Source organism: Acomys russatus, chromosome 16 (assembly GCF_903995435.1).
Source record: "Acomys russatus chromosome 16, mAcoRus1.1, whole genome shotgun sequence".
NCBI lineage: Eukaryota > Metazoa > Chordata > Mammalia > Rodentia > Muridae > Acomys > Acomys russatus.
The window spans coordinates 15,844,267-15,868,371 of NC_067152.1; the positions used below are offsets into that span (position 1 = coordinate 15,844,267).

Genomic DNA, 24,105 nt, shown 5'->3' on the forward strand with positions numbered 1-24,105 from the left:
GTATGCTTTGCGATGCAGTGTTGTGTATTGTGAAAGTTACAGAATCTGAGTGAGTACATATCAGAAAACACCCCGGTGCGTCATAGGAAGGAGACCCCAGCCCGCTTCTGCCTGGTGCGTCTCTATAGTAGTTACTTAACTATTTTGGTTGACAGGCCAGAATCGACAATCTGTTTCCACCACAAATGAGCATTGTGAATTACAGGTATAACCTACAGCCAAGTCAACTCAACAGCCTCAGAGAGTGACTGTGTAACAGTCTGAGGTTGGATCATTTCACAACTCCCCCAGGCCCTCAGCTGCAGTTGTCCAGAGTGGAGGCGCATGCGTAACTAACAAACCTATGGAACACCTTTCCATGGTAGAATTTGGCATCACCCAGGAACAGGTGGAAGAGGCTAAGTTAGCAGTGTCAAATTACTTTAGACAATGCGCTCACTAATATATACTATAAGTTGTCCTTTAAGAACATGTTCTAGGCCTGAGATGACTCAAATTGAAGTTTATAGCAATTCACTGACTGAAGATCCATAATAAACCATTAAAAGGGAGATAAATGGTGGTTTTGGAAATAGATTCTAGTCTTTTAGCAATTAATTTATGCAAGACCACCAAGTGCAAACATGCCATTTGTCAGAAATACACCCAGTTAGCTGCCCACTGGTGCAGCTGAGTGCAGAGGCAGGCCACTGACAACAGCAGAAGAGCACCCCCTAATGGAGAGCCGCGGAACTGCCTTCAATAAGCACTTGGCAACGGAGACTGGAGGTGCAATGAGACAAAGCTTTGAAACCCCAAGTTCTTCATCATGTGCCCTCCCCTTTAGAGTCTGAGGAGTGAGCATAGGTGAGGATATATGCCATGGGAGCCAAGAGAGAGTTCTATGTGACTGTGGCCAGCAGATTTATGTGAGCACTTCTCTAAATAAAGCTGTACAATACAGTGTAAACGCTAAACACGAGCATCATGCCACAAGGTAAATAATAAATTAAATTAAAAATATATATCTTTCTCACTTTGAAATAAATATAAACATCTTAGCAGAGCTTCCCTCTCTGAGGGTGACGCTGTCAAGAGTCCTGCAGTGATTCACAACACAAGACCACTCAAGTTGAAGGCAGTCAGCCTGAATTTTTTTTTTTTTAAAGTAATTAATTTGATCCAGAAGCTTCACTATGTGTATTTTTTCTCACTGTCAACACTATCTTTTAATTTAAAGAGAAGATGGAAATTGTAGAGCTTCCAATCCAAAGTGCTCTATATCTTACTTTAGACCCATCCAGCCATATGTATATGTATATATGTATGTAGTTCAATGACAGAACATTTGTTTAGACTTCCAGAGGACCTAGTATTGCCCAAACAAAAACAATTAAAACATTTTTGCATTTCAGCTCAATATGGTCATTAAATACCTGAAGGAATAAAATTGATACAAAAGATTCTACTGTGAAAATTGTTAAATACTGTTTCTCTTTCACTTTTCTCCTCAGGTGCTCCTAGAAACCAGGATGTGGGGTCCATTTGGTTTGGGGTGTGGGGGATCTCAAGAAGCACACTGCAGGCAGAAGCCCAGTGTTAACCACAGCAGTCCAAAAAGCAAGTTAATTTTTTAACATGTTATGTTGTTACAATATAAAAAAACTAAGGGAATGATCTTTTCATCCACATCCTGTCCATGCAGACAGTGAGTGCACAGTGCAGAGTGAGCGCCAGTCTTAGCACGTCCAGCCAGGAGGAGCGCTCCATCCTCGTGAACTTGCTGTGTTTTCTCAGAGTTAGTGAGAAATGATCAGAGTGTATTGGTGACAAGAGAGTCTGTGCGGTGCCGAAGCCTAGCTGTGGAAATGCTGCTTACAGAGCTCACACACATTATACTAGGAATGAAATGAAGAGCAGAGTGCCAACAGTACTTCCTGTGGACGGCCATGTGTCTCCTGGTTTGGCAGATGCTGCTTCATTCCATCCTTCTACTCAGCTTCCTTTAAGTCCTCTTGATCAGAAGCACTTGAAACATCATCGTCCGTCTGCTCTCCAGAGAAGTACAGCATCAGCGCGTGTGTCTTGTGTGTTATGGTGACGGTGCAGGGTCCTTGGGCCCATGGCTCCCCATCCACCTGCATTGGCATCATGGAGCACTTCAGAATCAGCTGAAGTCAGGGAACAATTAGAAAGACGTCAGTTCTAGGCACCACAGGAAGGGGTTCCTAACCACCACTATCTTTTGTGGGTCCTTAACCTCTGACATTTAAAAAAAATTAATCTGAATATATCTTTTTAATAGATTGTTTAGGGATTCATTTCCAGTGAGTATTTTAGTTCTTTAACTGGCTAGCTTCCTGCAAGCCCCTGCTATAGGCTATAAAGCTTAGGGAAAGTAATGGATCCACATTGCTTTCTCCATATTAATGCTTGAAAATAGCTGGTTACACCAAGGCTACACAGAGAAACCCTGTCTCGAAAAACCAACAAAAAAGTAGCTGGTTACAGAGCTATGCCACTTACCCGCACTGTATGTGCTTGTCCTATTCGAAAAGGGTTTGCCAGTTTCACCTGGATTTGAGCACAGTGGAAAGACCCATACACTCCAACGACTTCCAGTAAGCCATCATCATGTCTAACATTGGAAAAGGAAAACGTGGATTACAGAATGCAGTAAAATCACATTATCCATGGAAAACCACATACTCTTTTAATACAAGCAGGCCATCAACTTATTTATTTATTTATTTGATTAAAGGAATGCTGCGCCACCATACCCTACTCTAACTTATTACTACCATATACAGTGTTGCAGGATATCTGATCCCATTGTGAACTACCAAGATTGTGAACTGTAAAACCCCCTTTCTTTGCTGTCGTTGAGCATTAACACACACCTTTAATCCAAGAACTCTGTGTTTACTGTAAACAGGTGATTACGGTGTGGTTCAGACAGCCCTAGCACACACCTTTAATCCAAGAGCTTTGTGTACACAGGATTTAATACAGTTAACCATGGGCCAGGAGGTGGAGCAAGACACCAGCTGACGGGGATTAAAGCGTAGGAGGCCCTTTGAGTTCAAAGCCCTTTAAGACAGCATGGATAAGAAGCTCTGAGTGAGCAAATTCTTTGGCTTTTAGTTTTTTGGCTTTTCCTCCTGGGCTGTCAGCTGAGCTAGCAAGCTTCAGGCTTTGGGCTTTTTTGTTTTCCTTTTGGGATGTTGGCTGAGTAGGAAGGTCAGCTGGGTACTTTCTTGGCCTCACTGAGCTAGTAGGCTTTCACCCCAGCATCTGGCTCCTGAGTGTTTATTGATAAACTTGAACATTTGGGATTTTTACTGTCATTATAACAACAATACAGAAGTAAAAACCTGAGGGAAACATGAAAGTTTAAAAAGCAAACAAGAGCCAGGCATGGCGACACATGCCTTTAATCCCAGCACTTGGGAAGCAGAGGCAGGTGGATCACTGTGAGTTCCAGGCAAGCCAGCCTTATCTACAAAGTGAGTCCAGGACAGTTAAGGCTACACAGAGAAACCCTGTGGGGTGGGAAGGGGGAAAGCAAACAAACTGCTGGGTGTGGTGGCTCACACTAATAATTCCAGCACTCAAGGGCAGAGGCAGGTGGATTTACAAAGTGAGTCCAGGACAGCCAAGGCTACAACTGAGAAATATTGTCTTGAAAAAACAAAACAAGGGGGCACTGACTGCTCTTCCAAAGGACCCGGGTTCAATTCCCAGCACCCACATAGCAGCTCACAACTGTCTGTAACTCCAAGATCTGACACCTTCACAAAGACATACATGAAGGCAAAACACTGATGCACATAAAATAAAAATAAATAAATTATTAAAAAAAAAAGAAAAGAAAAAACAAAACAAAAACCCCAAAACAAAAAAACAAGTCCTCCCAAAGCAAGCAAACCAATAACCACCTCCCCGTACCCCCCAAATCCTCAAAAACAAAAATAGAAGGCTGGGTACAGTAGTGCATACCTTTAACTCCATTTGGGAGGCAGAGGCTGTGAGTTCAAGGCCAGCCTGATCTATACAGTAAGTTTCAGAACACCAGAGCTACACAGTAAGACGCTGTCTTGAAACAAAACAAAAACCAAAACAACCCAAACCAGAGCGCTTTAAGGGAAAGTGATGAACCCAGACTGTAGCTGTGGTACCTCAGAATTACAATCTAGTCCTAGGGAGGCTGCAGCAGGAGGGGAGGACAGAGTTGGATTAACCAGGTTTACACAGTGAGACATTCTCCCCCCCCCCAAACTAAACCAAGCCCTCGCCCCAAACCGCCCACCAGCTCCACTGCAAGGGTGCATACCTGGCTAGAGGGTAAGTCTCATCCCCCATGCCTTCCCACAGTCTGCAGCCACCGCCCCAGTATCCAATGTTCAGAACGATGATGCCTTCCAAGCTAGGCAGTTCAACTCGTTCACCATCCAGTTCTAGCTTTAAAGAAATGTTAAGTAGTTAGTTACTACAGGGCACCCTATTTGCACACCCATCTACGGAACTCAAACTTATTAAGCATATTCCTAGATGTGAGACACCTGAGGGGAAGACAACTTCCAACCTCAACTCAAGGCAACCTGGCCTTTCTCTTCAAACAATGACTTCCGTCTTAATTCGTTTATTCCTGGTGTCTGGAGGTCAATCTCAGGTATCGTTCCCAGGGGCTACACACCCTGTTTTTTTTTTTTTTTTTTTCATTTACATATAGATTTTATTACTTAAATTGTCCCTGTATTTCTGGATGACAATATGTCAACAATTTGAAAAGGAGACAATACTTTAATGATGGACTGGTTCTACTCATCTGACTCACGCACCAGGGAGAGGACTCAGTGTGGAAAATGAATGAGGTTGGCAAGTCTATACTTCATTTCTTAGATTCCTGGTGGATTTTCTTTTTTTTTTTTGTCAGTATGAATTTTTTCATGCTTTTGAAGAGTACTGAGACATGTAAAGGCTTTACCATATTCATAGGGTTTCTCTCCAGTGTGAATTCTTTCATGATTTTGAAGATAACTGCTATATGCATGTTGTTTTTGTAAAGATTTACTTATTATTATATACAGTGTTCTGCCTGTACAAACACCTGCAGGCCAGAAGAGGGCACTAGATCACATTATAGATGGTTGTGAGCTGCATGTGGTCGCTGGGAATTGAACTCAGGACCTTTGAAAGAGCAGTCAGTGTTCTTAACCTCTGAGCCACACCTCGGTTTTGAGAGTGTCACTGCCTGGCACTTATTACTTTTACTTTTTTTAAACCTTGGGTTCTGGGGACGGAAGGCCTCCATTTGCACTGTAAGCTATCACCAACTATCCCCTCAGCCCTAAGCAGAGCAGTTTTTAATCAACTTATCAACAACATCCTCTCTGTCTCTGTTGTTTTTTTTGAGTCAGAGTTCTCTGTGCATCCCTGGCTGTCCTGGAACTCTCTTTGGATACCAGGCTGGCCTCAAACTCACAGAGATCCATCTGTCTTTGTCTCCCTGAGTGCTGGGACTAAACGCATACACCACCATGCCGGGCAACATCCTTTCTCTCAATTCTCACTACCCTGCTCTTTTTTTCCCCCCTTTTTAAACATTTATATGTTTAAAACATTTTATGTGTAATATGAATTCCGGATTCTATGTCTGTGCACTACCTACATGCCTAGTATCCAGGGATGCCAGAAGAATGCATGAGACTGCCCTGGATTTAGGTACTTGGGTACCTGCATGTGGGTGTAACCCTTCCCAGACACTCATATACATGTAGAATATGAATAAATAAAAATGCTCTGTATGAAGCTGAGCGTGGTGGTGCATGTCTTTAATCCTGGTACTCAGGTGGCAGAGGCAGGTGGATTGTTGTGAGTTTGAGGCCAGCCTGGTCTACAAAGCAAATCCAGGACAGCCAAGGCTACAGAGAAGCCCTGTATCAAAAGAAAAAAAAAAAAAAAAAAAAAAAGAAAGAAAAAAGAAAAAAAGAAAAAGGAAAAGAAAAAAGCTCCTCTGCAACCTGTTCTCATCACCCATCTTAGGAGAAAGTAGCATGGGGCCTTACATTCTAGACCAGGAGCCTGGCACTATCTACACTGTGTTCCCTACAGCCAGTTGGTAGGAAATCAGATGTTGCAGAATATTTTATCTCAATGTGATCCCTGAGATTGTGAATGTAAAAACCTGTCTTTTGTTTGGCATGGTTGAGCCCTCCACACATCAAGAGCTTTGTGTACACAGGATTTAATGAAGTTAACCCTAGGTCAGGAGGTGGAGCAAGAGGCATGGGATGTGGCCTGGGGGGTAAATGACAGCTCATGGGGGTAGCTTCTGCTGCGCCCCAGAGTTTAAGGCGCATTACAAATCTAAGAGGTGTCTGTCTTTTATTGATATGGTAGTGGGTTAGAAAATAACCACTGTAATAATTACATGGTTAATAGTAAATATTAATAACCCACTTTCTTCAACATCTGTCTGCATGTCTTTAGCCTTGCCTCTTGCCCTCTTCTTCCCTGCAAGCCATGATCTGCACTGAAGCTCTCTTACAAACAAACATCGGATGCCCAGCACCACACTCAGCACAACCATCATGGGACCCTCGCAGCTCCTTCCCTGCCCAGTGCCTGCCTGCAGAGGCTCTCAGCCACGGGCTTGCTGGACGGGGCTAGTGGACCCGGCTGCTTCCTGATGCCCACGTGCTCCATTCTTGCCCCAAGGTGGTTATCATTTCTCCCCTTGTTACTTTTCGATGCTTTCTAATTAATGTTTCTGTCGCTATTAACCATTATGGAATCTTTCTAGAAGCAAGCAAGATACACATGACTGCTAAAAACCATGAACTCATCTTTCAAATTTTCCTGAGCATTCAAATGAGTCAGCACTGTGTTAAGAACTTTACATTTGATATCAGCCAGCTCCAGTTAAACAGATTCTGGGAACAACCTGGGTTCAACTTGTGACTACTAGTTCCTATGGCTAAGAACTATGTAACTTAGGAAAATTACTAAATTTCAGACAGTTTTGCCGTCTCTTGGAATATAGTAATGCGTGCCATCTAGAGCTGTAATGATAATTTAGAGGAATGATGCATATGAAGGAACCTCGTTAAGTGGAGGCTGAAGAGATGGCTCGCTGGTTAAGGGCACCTGGTACTCCTACAGAGGACCCAAATTCAGTTCCCAAGTACACACAAGGCAGCTTGTACAACTGTCCTGAACTCTAGTTCCAGGGGATCTGGTACCCTTTTTGGACCACTAAGGGCACCAGACACACACATATATATACAGGCCAAACACACTTATATACATAAAACACAAACAAACAAACAAACAAAAAAAAGAACATAGCCAAGTGCCTGGCATACAAACATTCCACATTCATGAACAAAGTATGTTTCCAAAAAATTTAGCTTTTGATAAAGAACTGCAGAATCTAGACAATGCCCAACTTTAGAAAAGACATTAGTATCTTACCTCAATTTTTTTATTCAAATCTTTACACTCTTGCACTAAACAATCTTTAGTTCCATAGAATAAATAAACAGCCTATGAAAAATAGACAAAAATATGACATTAAAACATTAAGAAGACACTGTAATTATGGCATTAAAACATTAAGAAGACAAGGCCCAGTGTGGGGCACACGCCTTTAATAGCAGCACTTGGAAGGCAGAGGCAGGTGGAGTAACAGCTGATCTGCATTTGGCTTATTTTATTTGTCTGCTTGGACAAATTGAGTTAAGTATCATCAGAAAAGCTTTCACCAAATTGTGCTGTGCTTAAATATGCCTAAACAGACCACTTGGGGTCAAGATACCTGAAGTCTGAGCCACCACTGGCTACGGAGTCATGCTGAGCAGCCCTGCCTTCTTGCTCCCAGAAGCTCATCACTCAGCTGTCCATAAAAGTCACAAAGACATTCCCCGCCCTCTGTAACCTACTACGAAATTTCAACGATTTGTAAAACAGAAATAGGGATACAACTAATTTGCACTTATATTTCACAGTCAAAAGCCATAACAATCAAACAAACCCTAAACAGAGCCTGGCATGGTGAAGCACAGCAGCAGCAGCGGCAGCGGCAGCAGATGGATCCCTGAAAATTACAGGCCAGCCTAGTCTACTTAGCAAATGTCGGGGCTACATCTGGGACTCTTGTCTCAAAACAAAACAAAACAAAACAAAAACTAATAACAACAACAAACCAAACAAAAAACCAGCAAACATACAAACAAACAAAAACCGAAACAATATCTCCAACAAAGGAGTCTGCTCTGCTAGGAACTGGAGTGATGGTGGTGCCTTGAGCCATGGGTAACAAACGGCCCTTTCCTCACTTCACCTGCCTTGTGGGGCTTCCTAAGGCAACAAAGTTTATTTTCCCTAGAATTTCTTTATGCTATTTAAGATAAACTTCAACATGTGCCAATTACCTTCCATCTAGGTAAAATATCTCCACTTCTAGTTTTGTTTTGTTTTTTTTTCTGAGACAGGGTTTCTCTGCGTAGCATTGGCTATCCTGGACTCACTTTGTAGACCAGGCTGGCCTCGAACTCAGTGATCTGCCTGAGTTACAGGCATGCACCACCACGCCTGACGCCCGGCACTCCACTTACAGTTTTAAAGCTCTTGTTATTGTTAACAAAATATATCTACACATCTTAATTAGAAATCCGATATACAGGAGAGCACATGTCTCCATAAACCAGTGTGATCTGAATCTAAGAGTGCTAAACATAATTGAAGTGTTGGTTTTTACTGTACCTTCGGTGATAAGCAGGAAATGTTATTTTATCCCACACACCTTGTTAAGGATTCTGCTGGAGAACAGAGATGGCGCCTTCTCACGGTGAGCGTGAAAATTGAGAGCCATGAGGGCATCGGGTCCAATAGAGAAGTAGTTATTCATTGTGAACTCCTGGAGAGAGGAAGGACGGTGACTCTAGCAGCTGTGCCGCGCACAGGCCAGTCCCAGCCCGCGCTCTGTATTTACTGTCACACATTGCCTGCTGAAGCTACAGGCCGGGAATTCCAGAGCCACTCCTACTTTCCATCTCACTTGCACATCCTACCTCAGAACTTCCCATCTGGAATGGCTCGATTCTACATATGCAGGCTTCTGGGACCCTAGTGTCCTCAAGGCTCTCCTTGAGTCTCTGAACTACGGTCACACTGTCTTCAGGATCTTTCTTAAAATACTGATTGGGTCTGTAGGTAGCTCAGTGGCAGGGTACGTGGGCAGCATGTGTGAGATCCTGACTTTGGTTCTCAGTAAACTCACAGAGCTCCATGGGATTACAGGCGTGCATCACTGGGCCTGGCTCACATATTCTCTATTATCTCTGTATTATTTGCTATTTGCTGACATGCTTACCTCTGTGTGGGAAACTCTGTGTTTCTTTGCTGACCCAAATTAACCTGATCTGCCAGGCCAGGACTAAGCGTCCTTGGGCAATATTTTCTTCTTTGGCACATTTATAGTCCAGTTTGGGGCCTGGAGATGTGGCTCAGTGGGAGGGTAATAATCTAGCACTTCCCAAAACACAAGCCAGTGGGGGGAAAACGAAACCAAACCCAGCAGGGGTCAGTGAGGAAGCAGCATTTGGGTGTTCTTCCGCTCTGGACCCAGCTCCCTTCAGATACCAGGTCTCTCCCTGTTCCCCCTCCCCCCACCTCACCCCCCCCCCCCCAGCCTGGAGTCATGTACCGCAGACACTGTGTGCCTTTGCTGAACTGCTTACAGCTGAAGCACTAGAAACATACCTTGGGTTTTCTTAAATTGTAGTATCCTTTATTTGTTACCTGTACTTTCCATCTAAAAAATAGAAGTTTAAAAAAAAAAAAGAGAGAGTACTTTTTACCAAAAAAAAAAAAACCCGTATTCTAGATAGCCTGGCAGACGAAAATTTCTATTTTAATGGATGCTATTTTAAAGCATTTGAGATCATATTTACACCCAAGTAAGTGTTCAAATTTTGGCATAATTTATAACGAAATTATTTATAATACCACGACTAAGATACCAGCACAACGAATATAGTTCTTTTTTTGTTTTTTGTTTTTTTTTTCAAGACAGGGTTTCTCTGTGTAGCCTTGGCTATCCTGGACTAGCTTTGTAGACCAGGTTGGCCTCGAACTCACAGTGATCTGCCTGCCTCTGCCTCCCAAGTGCTTCGATTACAGGCGTGCGCTACCACGTCTGGCTCAGTTCTTTTAATTTAAATTACATTTAACTTGGTTTTGGTTTCTTGAGACGAGATCTCAATTCTATGGCCCAGGCTGGCCTCAGACTCATCCCAATTCTCTCCTGCCTCAGTCTCCCAAGTGCTGGGATTACATATATGAGTCACCATGCCTGGCCAACTTCATTAAATTCTATAGCTACACACATCTTCATATATATGAAAAATATCCCCAAGCTCAAATGACAGACTTGCTAGCACAGCGTAGCTTACCTGTCCAGTTTGATTCCATCTGCTTCCATTACATTTCTCAAGACCTGTGCAACCGGGATTTCTCCAGCATAGCCTGTACCCCAACCCAGGGTATTGGACAGATCATTGCCTGTTCCCAGAGGTAAGACTGCCACCTGTGGAATGTATTTTTCTTGTCCCTAGAATATAGAAGATGTACTGCAGATTTTTTCCTTTAGATTATTTGGAGCATAATAGTATTTTGTGAAATGTAAAGACTAAAGGAACAAAGACACAAACATAACAACTGTAGGTTGTGTTGACCTCTAATCAGTGTCTCATTCCTAACTACCCAAATTGGCTTCATCTTCCTTTTTTTTTCCTTCAAGACAGGGTTTCTCTGTGTATCTATCTTTGGCTGTCCTGGACTCGCTTTGTAGACCAGGCTGGCCTTGAACTCACAGCGATCCACCTGCCTCTGCCTCCTGAGCGCTGAGATTAAAGGCGTGCGCCACCACACCTGACTGGCTTCATCTTCTAATAGTCACCTGCTAATTTTAACCTTTGGGGGTGGGTGGAGTGCTAGGAACTGAAGCCACATATGCTAGGCAGGTGCTCTACTACGGAGCCAAACCATCAGCCCCATGCAGTAGGTGCTAAAGCCAGGTACCTTAATCTTCATCTCATCAACTGCATCGAGGACCCAGCCCACAGTCCCGTCCCCTCCACAAACAAGGACTCGAACTGAGTAGTAAGGAAGAAGCGTGCAGAGCTGCAGGGCTTTGATCGGAGGCGTTTTAGTTACATCAAACACCTAAAAGTGAAAGGGCAAGAAAAAATTATTTTGCCTAACACTGTCCTTTGCCTGCCGATGACTGAATTCTAGAAGAACAGAGGTATAGCTGAGCAGCAGTACTGACTATTATGTGTTTTCCTTTTACAGTGCCTCAGAGACAGGACCAGACCTGTTCACTGTGGCTCACCCTGCACTGACCTACGAAGGAGGAACCGGCCTGATTCTACTGCCCAGGACACTGAGGTCTGGGAGTCAAGTCAGAGGCCTGTGATTCTGCAGATGCTGAAAGACAATTCAAACTAAGACTACCGTTCCATTTTGACTCCTTTTTATTCACATCAAACTAAAGTGTGTTAAGCTTATCTTTAGCCAGTGTTCCGTATTTCATGCCTTAAAAACAGAACAAAACAACACTAGTGCAAATTTCTAGAAAATAATTTTGAGAAATACACAGTGACCTAAAGTATAAGGACTCTGAATATCTGTAAGTATTTACTGACACAGGAAAATAGTTAAGAGGCTAATGCTGTCTGTGCTGGTGGCTTCTGTGGGACAGTTTATAGTAATCCAAGTGCAGGGACAGTCTCAACTTTCAACAGTAGGAAACTCGATAAATCACTGCATATCTGTTAAATGACTTTGGTTGCCAGTTTTGTAATTACAAAGCTATATTGCAATAGCAAAAAATATTTACATCATTCAGGAAATGCAAATTTGTGCATCTTACTATTAGGACTAAATCTGGGCTCTCAGGGCTAGAGCTGCTTTATCATTGGGCTACTGATCCAGTACTAAAGATGTAAAAAGCATAAACTGGAAGGAAAAAAAGCAATTACATTTCTGACAGCTGCATGTTATCTAGCATATACATATACTCTTATTTTTTAAAATGTGCTTTTAAGAGAGGCTCTTTACTTGTAGTCCAGGCTGGCCTTGAACTCAGAGATACACCTGTCTCTGCCTCCTGTGTACTGGGATTATAGGGTTACATCACTACACCTAGACAGGCACTTTTTTTTTTTTTTTTTTTGGTTTTCCGAGACAGGATTTCTCTATGTTATCTTGGCTGTCCTGGACTTGCTTTGTAGACCAGGTAGGCCTCGAACTCAGTGATCCACCTACCTCTGCCTCCTGAGTGCTGGGATTAAAGGCACGAGCCACCACGCCTGGCTGCATATTCTATTTTAATGGCATGCCTGACCCATTTAAAAAAAAAAAAAATCAAGGTATAATTTACTTATCAAAAATTTCTCTCTGAGCCGGGCCTGGTGGCTCTATGGGTACACAGTTTATTTATCCACTGAGCAGGCCATGCACAGTCAAGCCGTTCCACTTTGAGGCATTTATGGATAATGCTGCCATCAAACATTTGCACCCATCCCTGTGGGACCTAAGGCTTGATTTCCCTTGAAACAGGATTGATCGGTTGTGCGGTTTTTGTTTTACTTTATATTTGAAGGGCTTAAGTCTGTTATATTCTTTCCTATGACTAGGCAGTGATTTAAAGCATCTATAACCATTACATTTTATGGAAATAAAAGCTAAGACCAAGGCAGGTGATGTAGAAAGGATGATTTTTCTCTTTAGTTACCTGGACTGGATTCAATAGGATCCTAAACTCTCCCAACAGTCCTTCTCCCATGTTGGTCCCACTCCGAGAGTTGGCCAGGATTATTAACGGAGTCCACTGCTTTCCAAACTTAGAAGCTAGCTAAAAACGAACATGGAAAAACAAAAAAACAAAAAACAGGATTAGTGTCTGAGAGATGGCAAACATAAAGCTTTCTTTAGTAATGACGGTTCTGTAATTGGTCTTTCGAGAGTCTTACTGCATTGCCTTGGCTGGCCTGGAACTCACAGAGATCAACCTGTCCTTGCCTCCCAAGTGCTGGGATGAAAGGCATTCCAGCAACGAGAGGCTACATTCTTTACTGAGCTAGGGTCTCCTGATGGGTCATGAACTTGTCAGTTATGCTAGGCTGGCTAGCCTCAAGCCCTAGGAGTTCTGCCCTCTGCTGGCAGGACTACACATAGATGCCGCCATGCTCAGCCTTTTACACAGATGCTGAGGATGAGTCCTCATGCTTACACGGCAAGTACTCACTGACCGAACCACTTCCCCGGTCGCCACTGCAATCTTTTCACATTGCCCTTTTAAAGAAATCAAATTTAATCACTTCCTCCCCCCCTTTTTGAGACAGGGTTTCTCTGTGTATCCTTGGCTGTCCTGGAACTTACTCTGTAGACCAGGCTGGCCTCGAACTCAGAAGCTCACCTGCCTCTGCTTCCTAAGTGATGGGATTAAAGGTGCATGCCACTACCACCTGCTAAATTTAATCAATCTTTAATATATTTTAAATTTATTTTTGTGTGTATGACTGTTTTGTCTACATGTACACGCATCATAAGTACGCAGTGTCCTCAGAAACCAGAGGGCATTAGATCCCCTGGGACTGGAGTTACAGACAGTTGTGAGCTGCCATGTGGGTGCTGGGAATTAAACCTGGGCCCTCTGAAGAGCCTGTGCTCTTTACTGCTGAGCCCTCTCTCCAGCCCCTTTAGCATACTTTAAACAGTACTTTCATAGGGCTCTTGCAGTGTTGTCCCCAGAACCCACTTCAGGCGGCTCACAACTGCCTCTCAGAAGACAGCTAGAGGTCCTTTAAACATGAACATCCAAGCATGTACTAGATGAATTATGACTAATACTTAGAGGCTGGTGAGACAGCTTAGCAGGTAAAAACACTTATTACCAAGCCTGATACCTCAGTTCACTCCCTGGAGGCTACTTGGTACAAAGAACCAACTCCCACAAGTTAACCTCTCACCTCACCTCATGAAATAAGTAAATGTGATAAGCACTTAAAAATGTTTTATTTTCATTTTCAGTTTTGTGTGTGTGATACTCATGTGTGAGTGCATACATGTATACACATACACACTCATGGAAAAAAATTAAAGGAACTCATTAATAAAGCAGTCCACTCTACGGCCATCATACTGGGCATTGGGCAAGGTTTTATGACTTACCATAATAACATTTATAACCCATGACCTCTTATTTACTTAATTCCCACTTTCTCAGGTACACAGAATTAATTAAACATTTTACTTGCCATCTTTAAGTGAATAAATTTATAAAAAATAACTAATTACCGCTTCATAATCTGTTTTTTTGTCTTTACGCATCTGGTTAATGGAAGTTAAATAACCCGGTGGGATGATGAGATTTCTGAATTCTCCGAAATCACACTTCTCATTCTTTAAGCTACTTTTCATGCATTCATCATGGACTGTTTTCTGGCACCAAACGCACCTGAGGAAAGAAGAAACCGCTGTCAATTAATTTTAAACCAGTGTTCCTAATCCAAAACCCACATTCTGTCGAAGTTAAAACAGCACATCCCCACACAAATAAATGTAATGAATTTGACAAAAAATGTAGTACTTACGATCATAATTTAAAAAATAATAGCAACTTCTTGCTGCAATATTGTACCGTGGCGACACCTGAAGGTACACCATGCCCTCAACCCCCCACCCCCCCACAAGGTCAATCTAGAACAGCTGTACACATTAGCAGTGTGTGTGCTTTAGCTGAAACCTGTTTATGACATCTGTGGTTCCTCAGGTCTGGTCTGGAAACCTTTCAACTTGTATGTGGAAAGTAAAACATCCCATTTCTTTTAGGAGCTGATAAATAGCTCCATGTCTGCTTCTGAAACAAAGACAGGACGTGTGCTTTCAGATTTGCCTCTGTACTGGGTGCCAGTGCCAACAATAGGCAGGGAATAGTGCTGGCGAGACTCAGGCTTTCTATTATTAATCTGCTAAGCTATTTAATCCACTCGCAGCAAGACACATCTGACTGAGCAGACGCAGGCCATCAGAGAAGGACAGAATTAACTAATTTTAAAAGGAGGGGGGGCTGAACACTTTCCTGCTGGATGTTAACTCGTGGCCTTCTATTTTAAAGGTGTTTTGGATGTTGAGATTTGTCAAGTAATTACTGCTGTTTCCTCAAGAGTTCTACTGATGGCTAAAACCAGATACCTGCACAATGTGTAAAGGACAGTTATAACATAGCTCATGACATTTATAAACCCTGGCCTTTAACTTCAGAAACTGTAACAGATAGTTACACGACTGATGTAAATAATCCATCTACTGGTGACCTACAGCTAATTACTATTTTATTGCACCAGTGCATATAATATCGTTGGTTTTGAGAGAAGATCCTGCTATTTGGTCCTCTGGTCTTGAGCTCCTAATCCTAATGACTCAGGCTCCAGAGTGCTCAGATTATAGATGGCCAAACCTGGCTTGGGAAAAAAAAAAAAAAAAAAAATCGGTGCTGGAATGCAACCCAGGACCTGTTCATGCTATTCAAATATTCTATTACCTACCTACCTACACTGTGGCCTAGCTCATTCTAGACTAATATAGTATATTTCCCCCCACAGTATCACATTTATTTGTGGGGAAGAGGGTCAAATTTCACCACTGATTTTTAAGCCGAGCAAGACTATGAGACTCTGATGTATTTGACTCTTTGGCTTCACACCTGCACAGCCAATCAGATTTGGTATGCAAACTGTTCCCACCACGGAGACAAGCACAGGGGACATATTTGAGGAGTCACAGTTTCCCATTCAGAAAGTGTTGTTTTTGTTTGTTTGAGACAGGGTTTCTCTGTGTGACAGAGCCCTGGCTGTCCTGGACTCATTGTGTAGACTAGGCTGGCTTTGAACTCACAGAGATTCTGCGGCCTCTGCCTTCCAAGTGCTGGGATTAAAGGCATGGGCCACCACTGCCTGCCTTTAGGAAAGTGCTGTTCTTGAAACAAAACAAAACAAAACTGAAAAAGAAACACAAACACACACACACACACACACACACACACACACACACACACACACACACCCCTGGCAAAATAAAACAACAAACCCCCTATAGTGTTGAAAAAAACAAGAGCAGGGGCTGGGGAGATGGCTCAGCAGTTGAGAGCATTTGTCACTCTTGCAGAGAACCTGGCTGGGTTCTCAGCAACCACGAGGCGGCTCAAAAAGCACCTATAGCTCTAGTTCTAGGGGACCTGACACCCTCCTCTGACCTGTGCGCACCAGGCATGCATGTGGCACACAGACACACATGTAGGCGGAACCCTACTACTCATAAAATAATAAAAGACCCCCAAAACAAACAAACAAACAAACCAAAAACCAAACCAAACCAACAAAAACAAAAAACAAGGGCAGAGCCTCGGGTTAGCCTCCTGGCACAGGCTTACACGATTGGGGCCTCATAATAGAGAACCACAACCTAAGAGCAGCACATTGTTACTGGGCATACTCTGCAAGGATGCTCACGGAAGTGATCATAATAATTTCTTCTGGGAAGAAAAGACTCAGGTTGAAAGGGCATGGACTTCTAATCCTGTTATTTTTGTGTGTTACTTAAGTTTCTAAAAACTACAATATATTCATGAATTTCTTTACTACGTTGTTTTGTTTTTGGAGACAGGGTATCTCTGTGTACCCGTGGCTGTCCTGGACTTGATTTGTAGACCAGGCTGGCCTTGAACTCTCCGAGATCCGCCTGCCTCTGCCTCCTGTGCTGGGATTAAAGGTGTGCCCGTAAAACTGTATTTTAGACAGCCGGGCGTGGTGGTGCATGCCTTTAATCCCAGCACAGGGTGGGGGGGGGGGTGGGTGTTGGGGAAGCGGGCGGGGCACGCAGAGGCAGGCGGATTGCTGTGAGTTCGAGGTCAGCCTGGTCTTCAAAGGGAGTCTAGGACAGCCAAGGCTACACAGAGAAACCCTGTCTCAAAAAATAAAAGAAACTATGTTTTAAATAATACCAATTTATGCTTGAGAATTTAGCAATGTAGGAAGGTATCCATAGTCATCAACAGATAGCACTCAATCCCAGGTGCATGCTAGGGTAGGCACCCTACCACCTAATTTACACCCCACGCCCTAAAAACATTTCTTTTAAAGTACTGCTCATTAGTACCTAAAAACTTGTCTTAGTGATAAAAAAAAGATACTCTATTGTATTAATTGAGAGATCTTTGATAACCTAGGTAAACTGTTGCCTTTTTTGTGAACTCAGTTATGTGTTACAGTCATCTTTTAAAAAAAAATTATTTTTGACTTGAGACAGGGTCTTATCATGTAGCCTTGGCCATATTTCTCCCCCCACCCCCAGACAGGGTTTCTCTGTGTAGCCTTGGCTGTCTTGGACTCACTTTGTGGACCTGGCTGGCCTTGAACTCACAGCTCTTCCTCCCAAGTCCTGGGATTAAAGGCGTGGGCCACCATGCCTGGCTTTAAACCCCTTTTATCTACCTACTTACCTATCCTCTAATGTATCACAATGTGTTAGAGGGGCATTCCACAGCACATCAGTGGAGGTCAGAGGAAAACTTCTGGGACTCCGTTTTCTCCTTCCACCATTGGGCCTAGGACAGGCTCAATTCAGGTGGTAAAACTTGGAGGCAGCAGTCTACCCACTAAGCCATCTTGATGGCCCTGTCATTAGGTTTTGATAACTGCATACACTTTTATTTACCCAGAAATCTCTTTTATTGTCAGTTATTTTTTAAAAAATGCATCAGTTTGTTTGCTTATTTATTTATAGATAGTTAGTCTCTTGTATCCCAGTTTGGCCTTGAGTTCTGTAGCCAAGGGTGACTGCGAATTTCTGACCCTTCCCATGTGGGTGCTTTGAATTAAACCTGGGTCCTCTGGAAGAGTAACCAGTACAATGGCTGAGCCACTTCCCCAGGCCCAAATACAAGAAATTATTTTTTGTTTTGTCTTTTAAGACAGGGTCTCACTATGGCTGGCCTTGAACTCTCCCAGATCCACCTGTCTCTGCCCCCTGAGTGCTGGGATTAAAGGTGTGTACCACCAAGCCCAGCATCTGGCATCATTATTAATAGTGCTCTCTTTTGCTCTCAGTGTGTCCCAGCAGGGACAATAAGTGCATACATAAGATGGAGAGGTTGACCAATACTTGAGAGTATGTACTACTGTTCTCCCAGAGGACCCTTTGATTCCCAACACCCATGATGGGGAGCTCACAACCACCTACCGCTTCAGCTCCAGGGTTGGCTGACGCCCTCTTGTGGCCTCTGTGGGGATCTGCACTCACATACAGATACCAACAACCCCCGCCCCAGTAGCTTCAGAGCCAGTACCACCTTTCTGTTCAGTTCTTGAAAGTGTGTGTGGGAGTTTCTATTTGCCAGAAATAAAATCTCTGACAAGGCTCTGACAAAACTAGGTGTTAGAAATTTTTAGGAACTGTGCTATTTTATCTTTAATTTTCTCAAGCGTGAAACAAATGAGAATAGATGATCTGTAACACCGCGCCCCCCCACCGCCCCCGCCCCAAACACAGAAGCCTATTTCAGACAGCTTTCCACAACGCAAAACTCATTGTATGGCTTCAACATACACACTAAATAATGAATTTTGCATTGTGGGGTGTGTATCGTTGAGGCCATGAAAATATACTTTTTTTGTTTTTGATTTTTGAGACAGGGTTTCTCTGTGTAGCCTTAGCTGTCTTGGACTCGCTTTGTAGACCAGGCTAGCTTTGAACTCATATCGATCTGCTTGCCTCTGCCTCCCGAGTGCTGGGATTAAAGGTGTGCACCACCACGCCTGGCTCATGAAAATATTCTTAAATTTAACTAAGGTGACTCATCTGAGACATCAGTCCTGAAAGATATGACAACAGAAATATTCCTTTCAGGGCTGGTGAGATGGCCCAACAGAATGATGGGTTAGAACCACATGACTCATGCAGCAGAAGGGAGCTCACGCCATAAAGTTCTGTCTTTGACCCCACCCCCCCCCACATGTACAACTCCATTGAAAATGCACCTCCCCATATAAACAAACAGAGGGAAAACATAAAAGAAATACTCCTTTCCTAATCTTGTGTGTCAAACACTTCGCTATGACCCCAACACCTTTTGTTAGCAAAAGAAATGGAAAAGCACAGCTTTGGGGTGACCCATCGGTTTTGTGACTGACATACTTTGTGTGCTCTTCATTTTTCCTTATATAAGATGGGGTGCTATAGAGTAACCACGAGGCAGGCAGCCCTTAAGACGCCTAGCAGGGGTGAAAAAGTAGGAGGTGGTGGTGGTGGAGTTCAGTAGGCAGCAGAGGGCTTGAATAACGTGCTCACGGCCTTTGAGTTGGATCCCCAGCACCTCGTGGACTGGTTCTGGTGGTGCTGAGGTGTAATCTCAGCTCTGGGGAGGTGAAGGCAGAAGAATCAGAAGTTCAAGGTCATCCTCTGCTCCCCAGTGAGTTTGAGGCAGCCTGGGCTACAGGAGAGACCCTGTCTCAGAAAGGGAAAACAAACAAACAAAAAACAAATACCCTCCCCCCCACCAAAGCAACATATAAACGAGACCTGCCGTGAAAGCCTGGGATGCCTTTGAGTGAGTGGCTTAAATCATTTGCTGAGTTGAGATGAATTTAGGTCTCACGACTCACTGTTTTGCAATCCTGCCTCCCACAGGGCCGTCCCATACCTGTAATCGCAGAGTTTAGGTTGGCTGCCACACTGCTGCCTGCAGACTACACAGTAAGTGCACAGGGGCACGTTGCCGCGGATCCAGTGGTGGGGCATGGCATCCGTGGCCCTGTGGTCGTTCTTGAGCATAATCTCCTTGCACGGGAAGCGCTTGTCCGCCTTCTTGAGGCAGCCCTCGTCCACGCGGAGCCCGCAGCAATCGCAGAAGGCTCCCTGCAGGATGTGCTGCGCGCACACGCAGCAGTAGGTGGGGTGGCTGAACAGGTCGGTGTCACGCCAGCCGTGCTTGCTCTTACGGAAGATGTCCCTGCGGTGCAGCTGCCGGCGCGACCGCTGTAGGCTACACCAGAAGGTGATGAATACCGGCAGCAGCACGGAGCACAGCGTCCACAGGACCAAGTGGCCATCGGGGAGCAGGCTCTGGGCGGGTGGGCCGGACCGCCGGTCCCCCTCCATCTTCCCAGGCCGGGCGTGGCCTAGGGAGCTACAGGGTCCAGCGGGCTCGCCTTAGGACTCACTGCGTGGGGCTGCGGCTCGTCTTCGCAGCGCGCGCGCGCGGCCTCGGCCCCGAGGAGGGCGCAGGAAGCACCCGTGGGCTCAGTCCAGCACAGGCCCGGCTCGCGGCCACCAAGGCTCGCAACGGCCGTCGCGCGGGGGCCTCGCCCCTCTCGCGAGGTCTCTGGAGACCCCGATCCGTTCACGTGGCCCTGGGTTCTACGCGAAGCCAAACCTGCGGCCTCCGTCCTACCCTCACGCCCCGAGATCTGCGTGGGATGAGAGGCAGCGCTCGCGGTGTGCACCTGCGCAGTCCACAAGCCGGCCGGCCGCTCGGCGAGGGATGAGCGGAGCCTGACGCGACCAGAGCATGGGCGGGGCCAAGTAGTACAAGGCCTATGGCGGCCCATTCCGCTAGTGGGCGGGGTTAAAGAAAGGCGGGTCCTGAGCGGATACAACCATTTATAGGCAGGGTCAAGTGGAGGGGGAGGGGGCTAGTGAAGGGAGGCGTGGTTTCGGGAAATCAGGGGCGGAGTAATGCGTATATTAGTGTGCAAGGTTGACTGGCCTAAGTTCAGAACCAAAGGAAGTTCTACCGTAAGTGACTTATAGCATTTGATCTTGAGCCTGACTCCCTTTCTCACTGATGGAGGGAGTGGCATGATAATGCATATTAGAATGGTGAAAGCTGGCCCCCTTTGAAAGCGTTACTGCTCTTTCAAAAGTGTTTCATTCCGAAAGACCTAAGTCAAAGATTGCTAAAAGTGACCAATGCTCTTGCTCTCTGTCTGTATTTATTTATTTCTATATTGGTGCTGGGGACCCAGCAGTTCAACCCAGAGGTTCAACATGCTAGCCAACACTATGCTGAGCTACCTTAGTCTTCTATTTGGGATTATTGACACACATACTGGTTGATTGCTTTGCAATTACTGTGTGGGAAATTCGAGCCTTCGCCGGGCGTCAGGCCTGTAGAAACACGTCTAACAAGAATTATTAAGGGCTAGAAAGATGGCTCAGCGGTTAAGAGCTCTTTCAGAGGAACTGAATTTGGTTCTCAGTACCCGTGCCAGGTAGTGTATAACTGACCGGAACACAAACTCCAGGGGATCAGACGCCCTCTTCTGGCCTCCTCGGGAACCTACATGCACTTCATAGCGTGCGTGAAACCAAAGCAGGAAAACTATACCTTTCAGGTTAAGAGTTCTGTTTGCAACTAAGAATAATATTTGCCCTCTGTTTGTTTGATCCATCTGCATGGATGTGCTTGCTCACATGTGGGTTGGAGGTTCACGGGCAGGAAATACATCAGGATGTATGCTAGCCGCTGATGGGACCTGACGGGACATGGCAATGAACTGTGGGTTTTGCCTTTTCTGAAAAGCGTGACCAGGGCCCATTTTCTGGTCGGCTAGGGGTACACACTATGACTCCATCTCAAAAACAAAAACAACCCCCTCAAGCCTAAAACAACCCCACTGATAACGGTTTATCACTTCCCAGATCACATTTGCTTTACTTTGGCTGTACATGGGCTGGTGAGATGGCTCAGCAGGTGCGGGCACCTGCTACTAAGCCTGAAGGGCTCAGTTGGGGACTCAAATACTCTCTGTGGCATGTGAGCACCCATAAACACACATAAATAAATAAATAAATAAATAAATAAATAAATAAATAAAATTCTAAAAAGAACTACTTTGGTCTTCCAGGTCAGCTTCAGTAAAACCCATGGAAGAAAGAGTTTCTCTAATTTGCTGTTGCTCCCGTGGGAACCTTGCCCTGGGGTTCTAAAATGCAGGTTCTGTTTCCCCTTTTCTCAGGAAGAGCCCTGAGATTATTTTCCCTTTGAGATGCTTTTCCTGTGTAAGCCAGGTTGGCTTCAAATTTGCTGCAGTTGTCTTGCCTCCGACTCTACAGTACCACTTTGCCTGGCTCTGGGAGCATTAACACACCACATACTCTGTAACAGCCCTCAGATGAGAGCTTTGATGACGCCACCAGCCAGGACCACAGTGTGAGTCTGGGACTGGCACACCTTCTGCTCTGACCACTGGCACTGTGTGCGCAAGTATCACCATTTTCTATAAATCCTTCTGGGCGCAGAACCCTTAAATTTATTAAGAGAAAAATAACAGAGCATACTCTTAAAAAATGACTTTTTTTTTTTTTTTTTAGTCAGGCGTGGCAGTGCATGCCAATCCCAGCACTCTGTGAGGTGGAGGCAGGCAGATGTCTGAATTCAATGCCAGCTTGGCCTACAAAATGAGTTCAGGACAGCCAGGGCTACACAGAGAAACCTGTCTCAAAAAACCAAACCAAACCAAACCAAACCAAACAAAAGCAAACAAACAAACAAACAAAAGTCAAAGTGTTGGAAGGTTGGCAATCACTGCTCTGTCTGACACAGGGTGATTGTCCTGCCTCTGCCTCCCGAGTGCTGGGATTAAAGGCGTGTGCCACCATGCCCGGCAAAACTTTTATTTTTTATTTTATGTATGCGTGCTCTGTCTGCATGGATGCCTGCAGGCCAAAAGAGGCTCAGGTCCCATTATAGATGGTTGTGAGCCATCATGTGGTTGTTGAGAATTGAACTCAGGACTTCTGGAAGAGCAGCCAGTGCTCGTAACCACTGAGCCATCTCTCCAGCCCCCCACCATACCTGGCTTTTTTTTTTTTTAAAGATTTATTTATTTATTATGTATACAGTGTTCTGCCTGCATGCCAGAAGTGGGCACCAGATCTCATTATAGATGGTTGTGAGCACCATGTGGTTGCTGAGAATTGAACTCAGGACCTTTGGAAGAGCAGCCAGTGCTCTTAACCTCTGATCCATCTCTCCAGCCCTAACTTTTGCATATTTAAAAGAAACCCATATTTAGCTGAGCATGGTGGCGTAGACCTTGAATCCCAGCACTAGAGAGGCAGAGGCAGGCATATCGCTCTGAGTTTGAGGCCAGCCTGGTTTATAAAGTGAGTCTAGGACAGCCAAGGCTACGCAGAGAAACCTTGTCTCGAAAAACTAACCAACCAACCAACCAAAACGGCCCCAATAAACCAAAACTAACCCCCTCACCATATTTATAGCCCAACCAAGACCTGAAAAATGACAGCAGTTGGCACATACTAGCGTGTCTCAACAAGGCCCATAGATGAAAAGCTACAGTCAATTAAAGACGACTGAGGGGGGTGGGCAGGAATCAGCCGTGCCCAGAGTATAAGGCTCTTGATTGATTATCCAGTGTCATGTGGTCAGCCCTAAAAACACCTACATATGAACAACACTAGACGGACTCAGCATGTTGTGTTTATATACTTCTATGTATAGATACACACAAATTAAGCGAAAATGGTCCTGTTTAGTGGCTCCATAGCACTCCATTCTGTGATGTGACCCATACTTTATGTAACCTGCTTCCATGATTAGCGAAGCCGTTGCTCGTAGATGCTATAACAAGCACACCCGCCCACCCGCCCCCCGGCCCCCCCCCCCCCCCGGTCTCATGTGGTTTCCTTAGATGCGCACATGCATGTAAAGGCAGTGAGGAGATCAATGCTTATGAAAATGTTTCAAAGATTAATATTCTCATTGTAGTGGTAAACACCTGTTCCCTCACTGGGGAGGCTGAGGCAGGAGGATTACTTCAAGTTTGAGGCCAGTTTAGGCTTCCTAGTTATATCAAGGCCAATTTGAACAAACAAAAGCAACCTCTGGGATAAATTTATATTAGCTGATAACTTTTCCTGAATAGGACAAGTTTCATAGAAACTTCTGCTTCTGAGAAATCTTAGTTTGTTTCTGTGATACTTGCGTGCTAAGCCCTCACTCCCTCACTGAGGAGCTTCATCCTAGTCCCTAATTAT

General features: G+C 44.6%; 1 protein-coding gene across 1 annotated transcript; it reads right to left on the minus strand.

Moving 5' to 3' along the window:
• Window positions 1-1,824: 1,824 nt before the first annotated feature.
• On the minus strand, window positions 1,825-20,315 carry Dgke (diacylglycerol kinase epsilon). The gene is made up of 11 exons (XM_051158272.1): window positions 19,748-20,315; window positions 14,347-14,506; window positions 12,782-12,901; window positions 11,065-11,208; window positions 10,437-10,594; window positions 9,745-9,796; window positions 8,786-8,899; window positions 7,456-7,527; window positions 4,313-4,440; window positions 2,506-2,617; window positions 1,825-2,150 (listed from the first exon to the last, which is right to left on the minus strand). Exons 1-11 carry the CDS (start codon window positions 20,203-20,205, stop codon window positions 1,971-1,973), a joined length of 1,698 nt encoding a protein of 565 aa, XP_051014229.1. The 5' UTR covers window positions 20,206-20,315; the 3' UTR covers window positions 1,825-1,970.
• Between the last annotated feature and the right edge of the window lie 3,790 nt (window positions 20,316-24,105).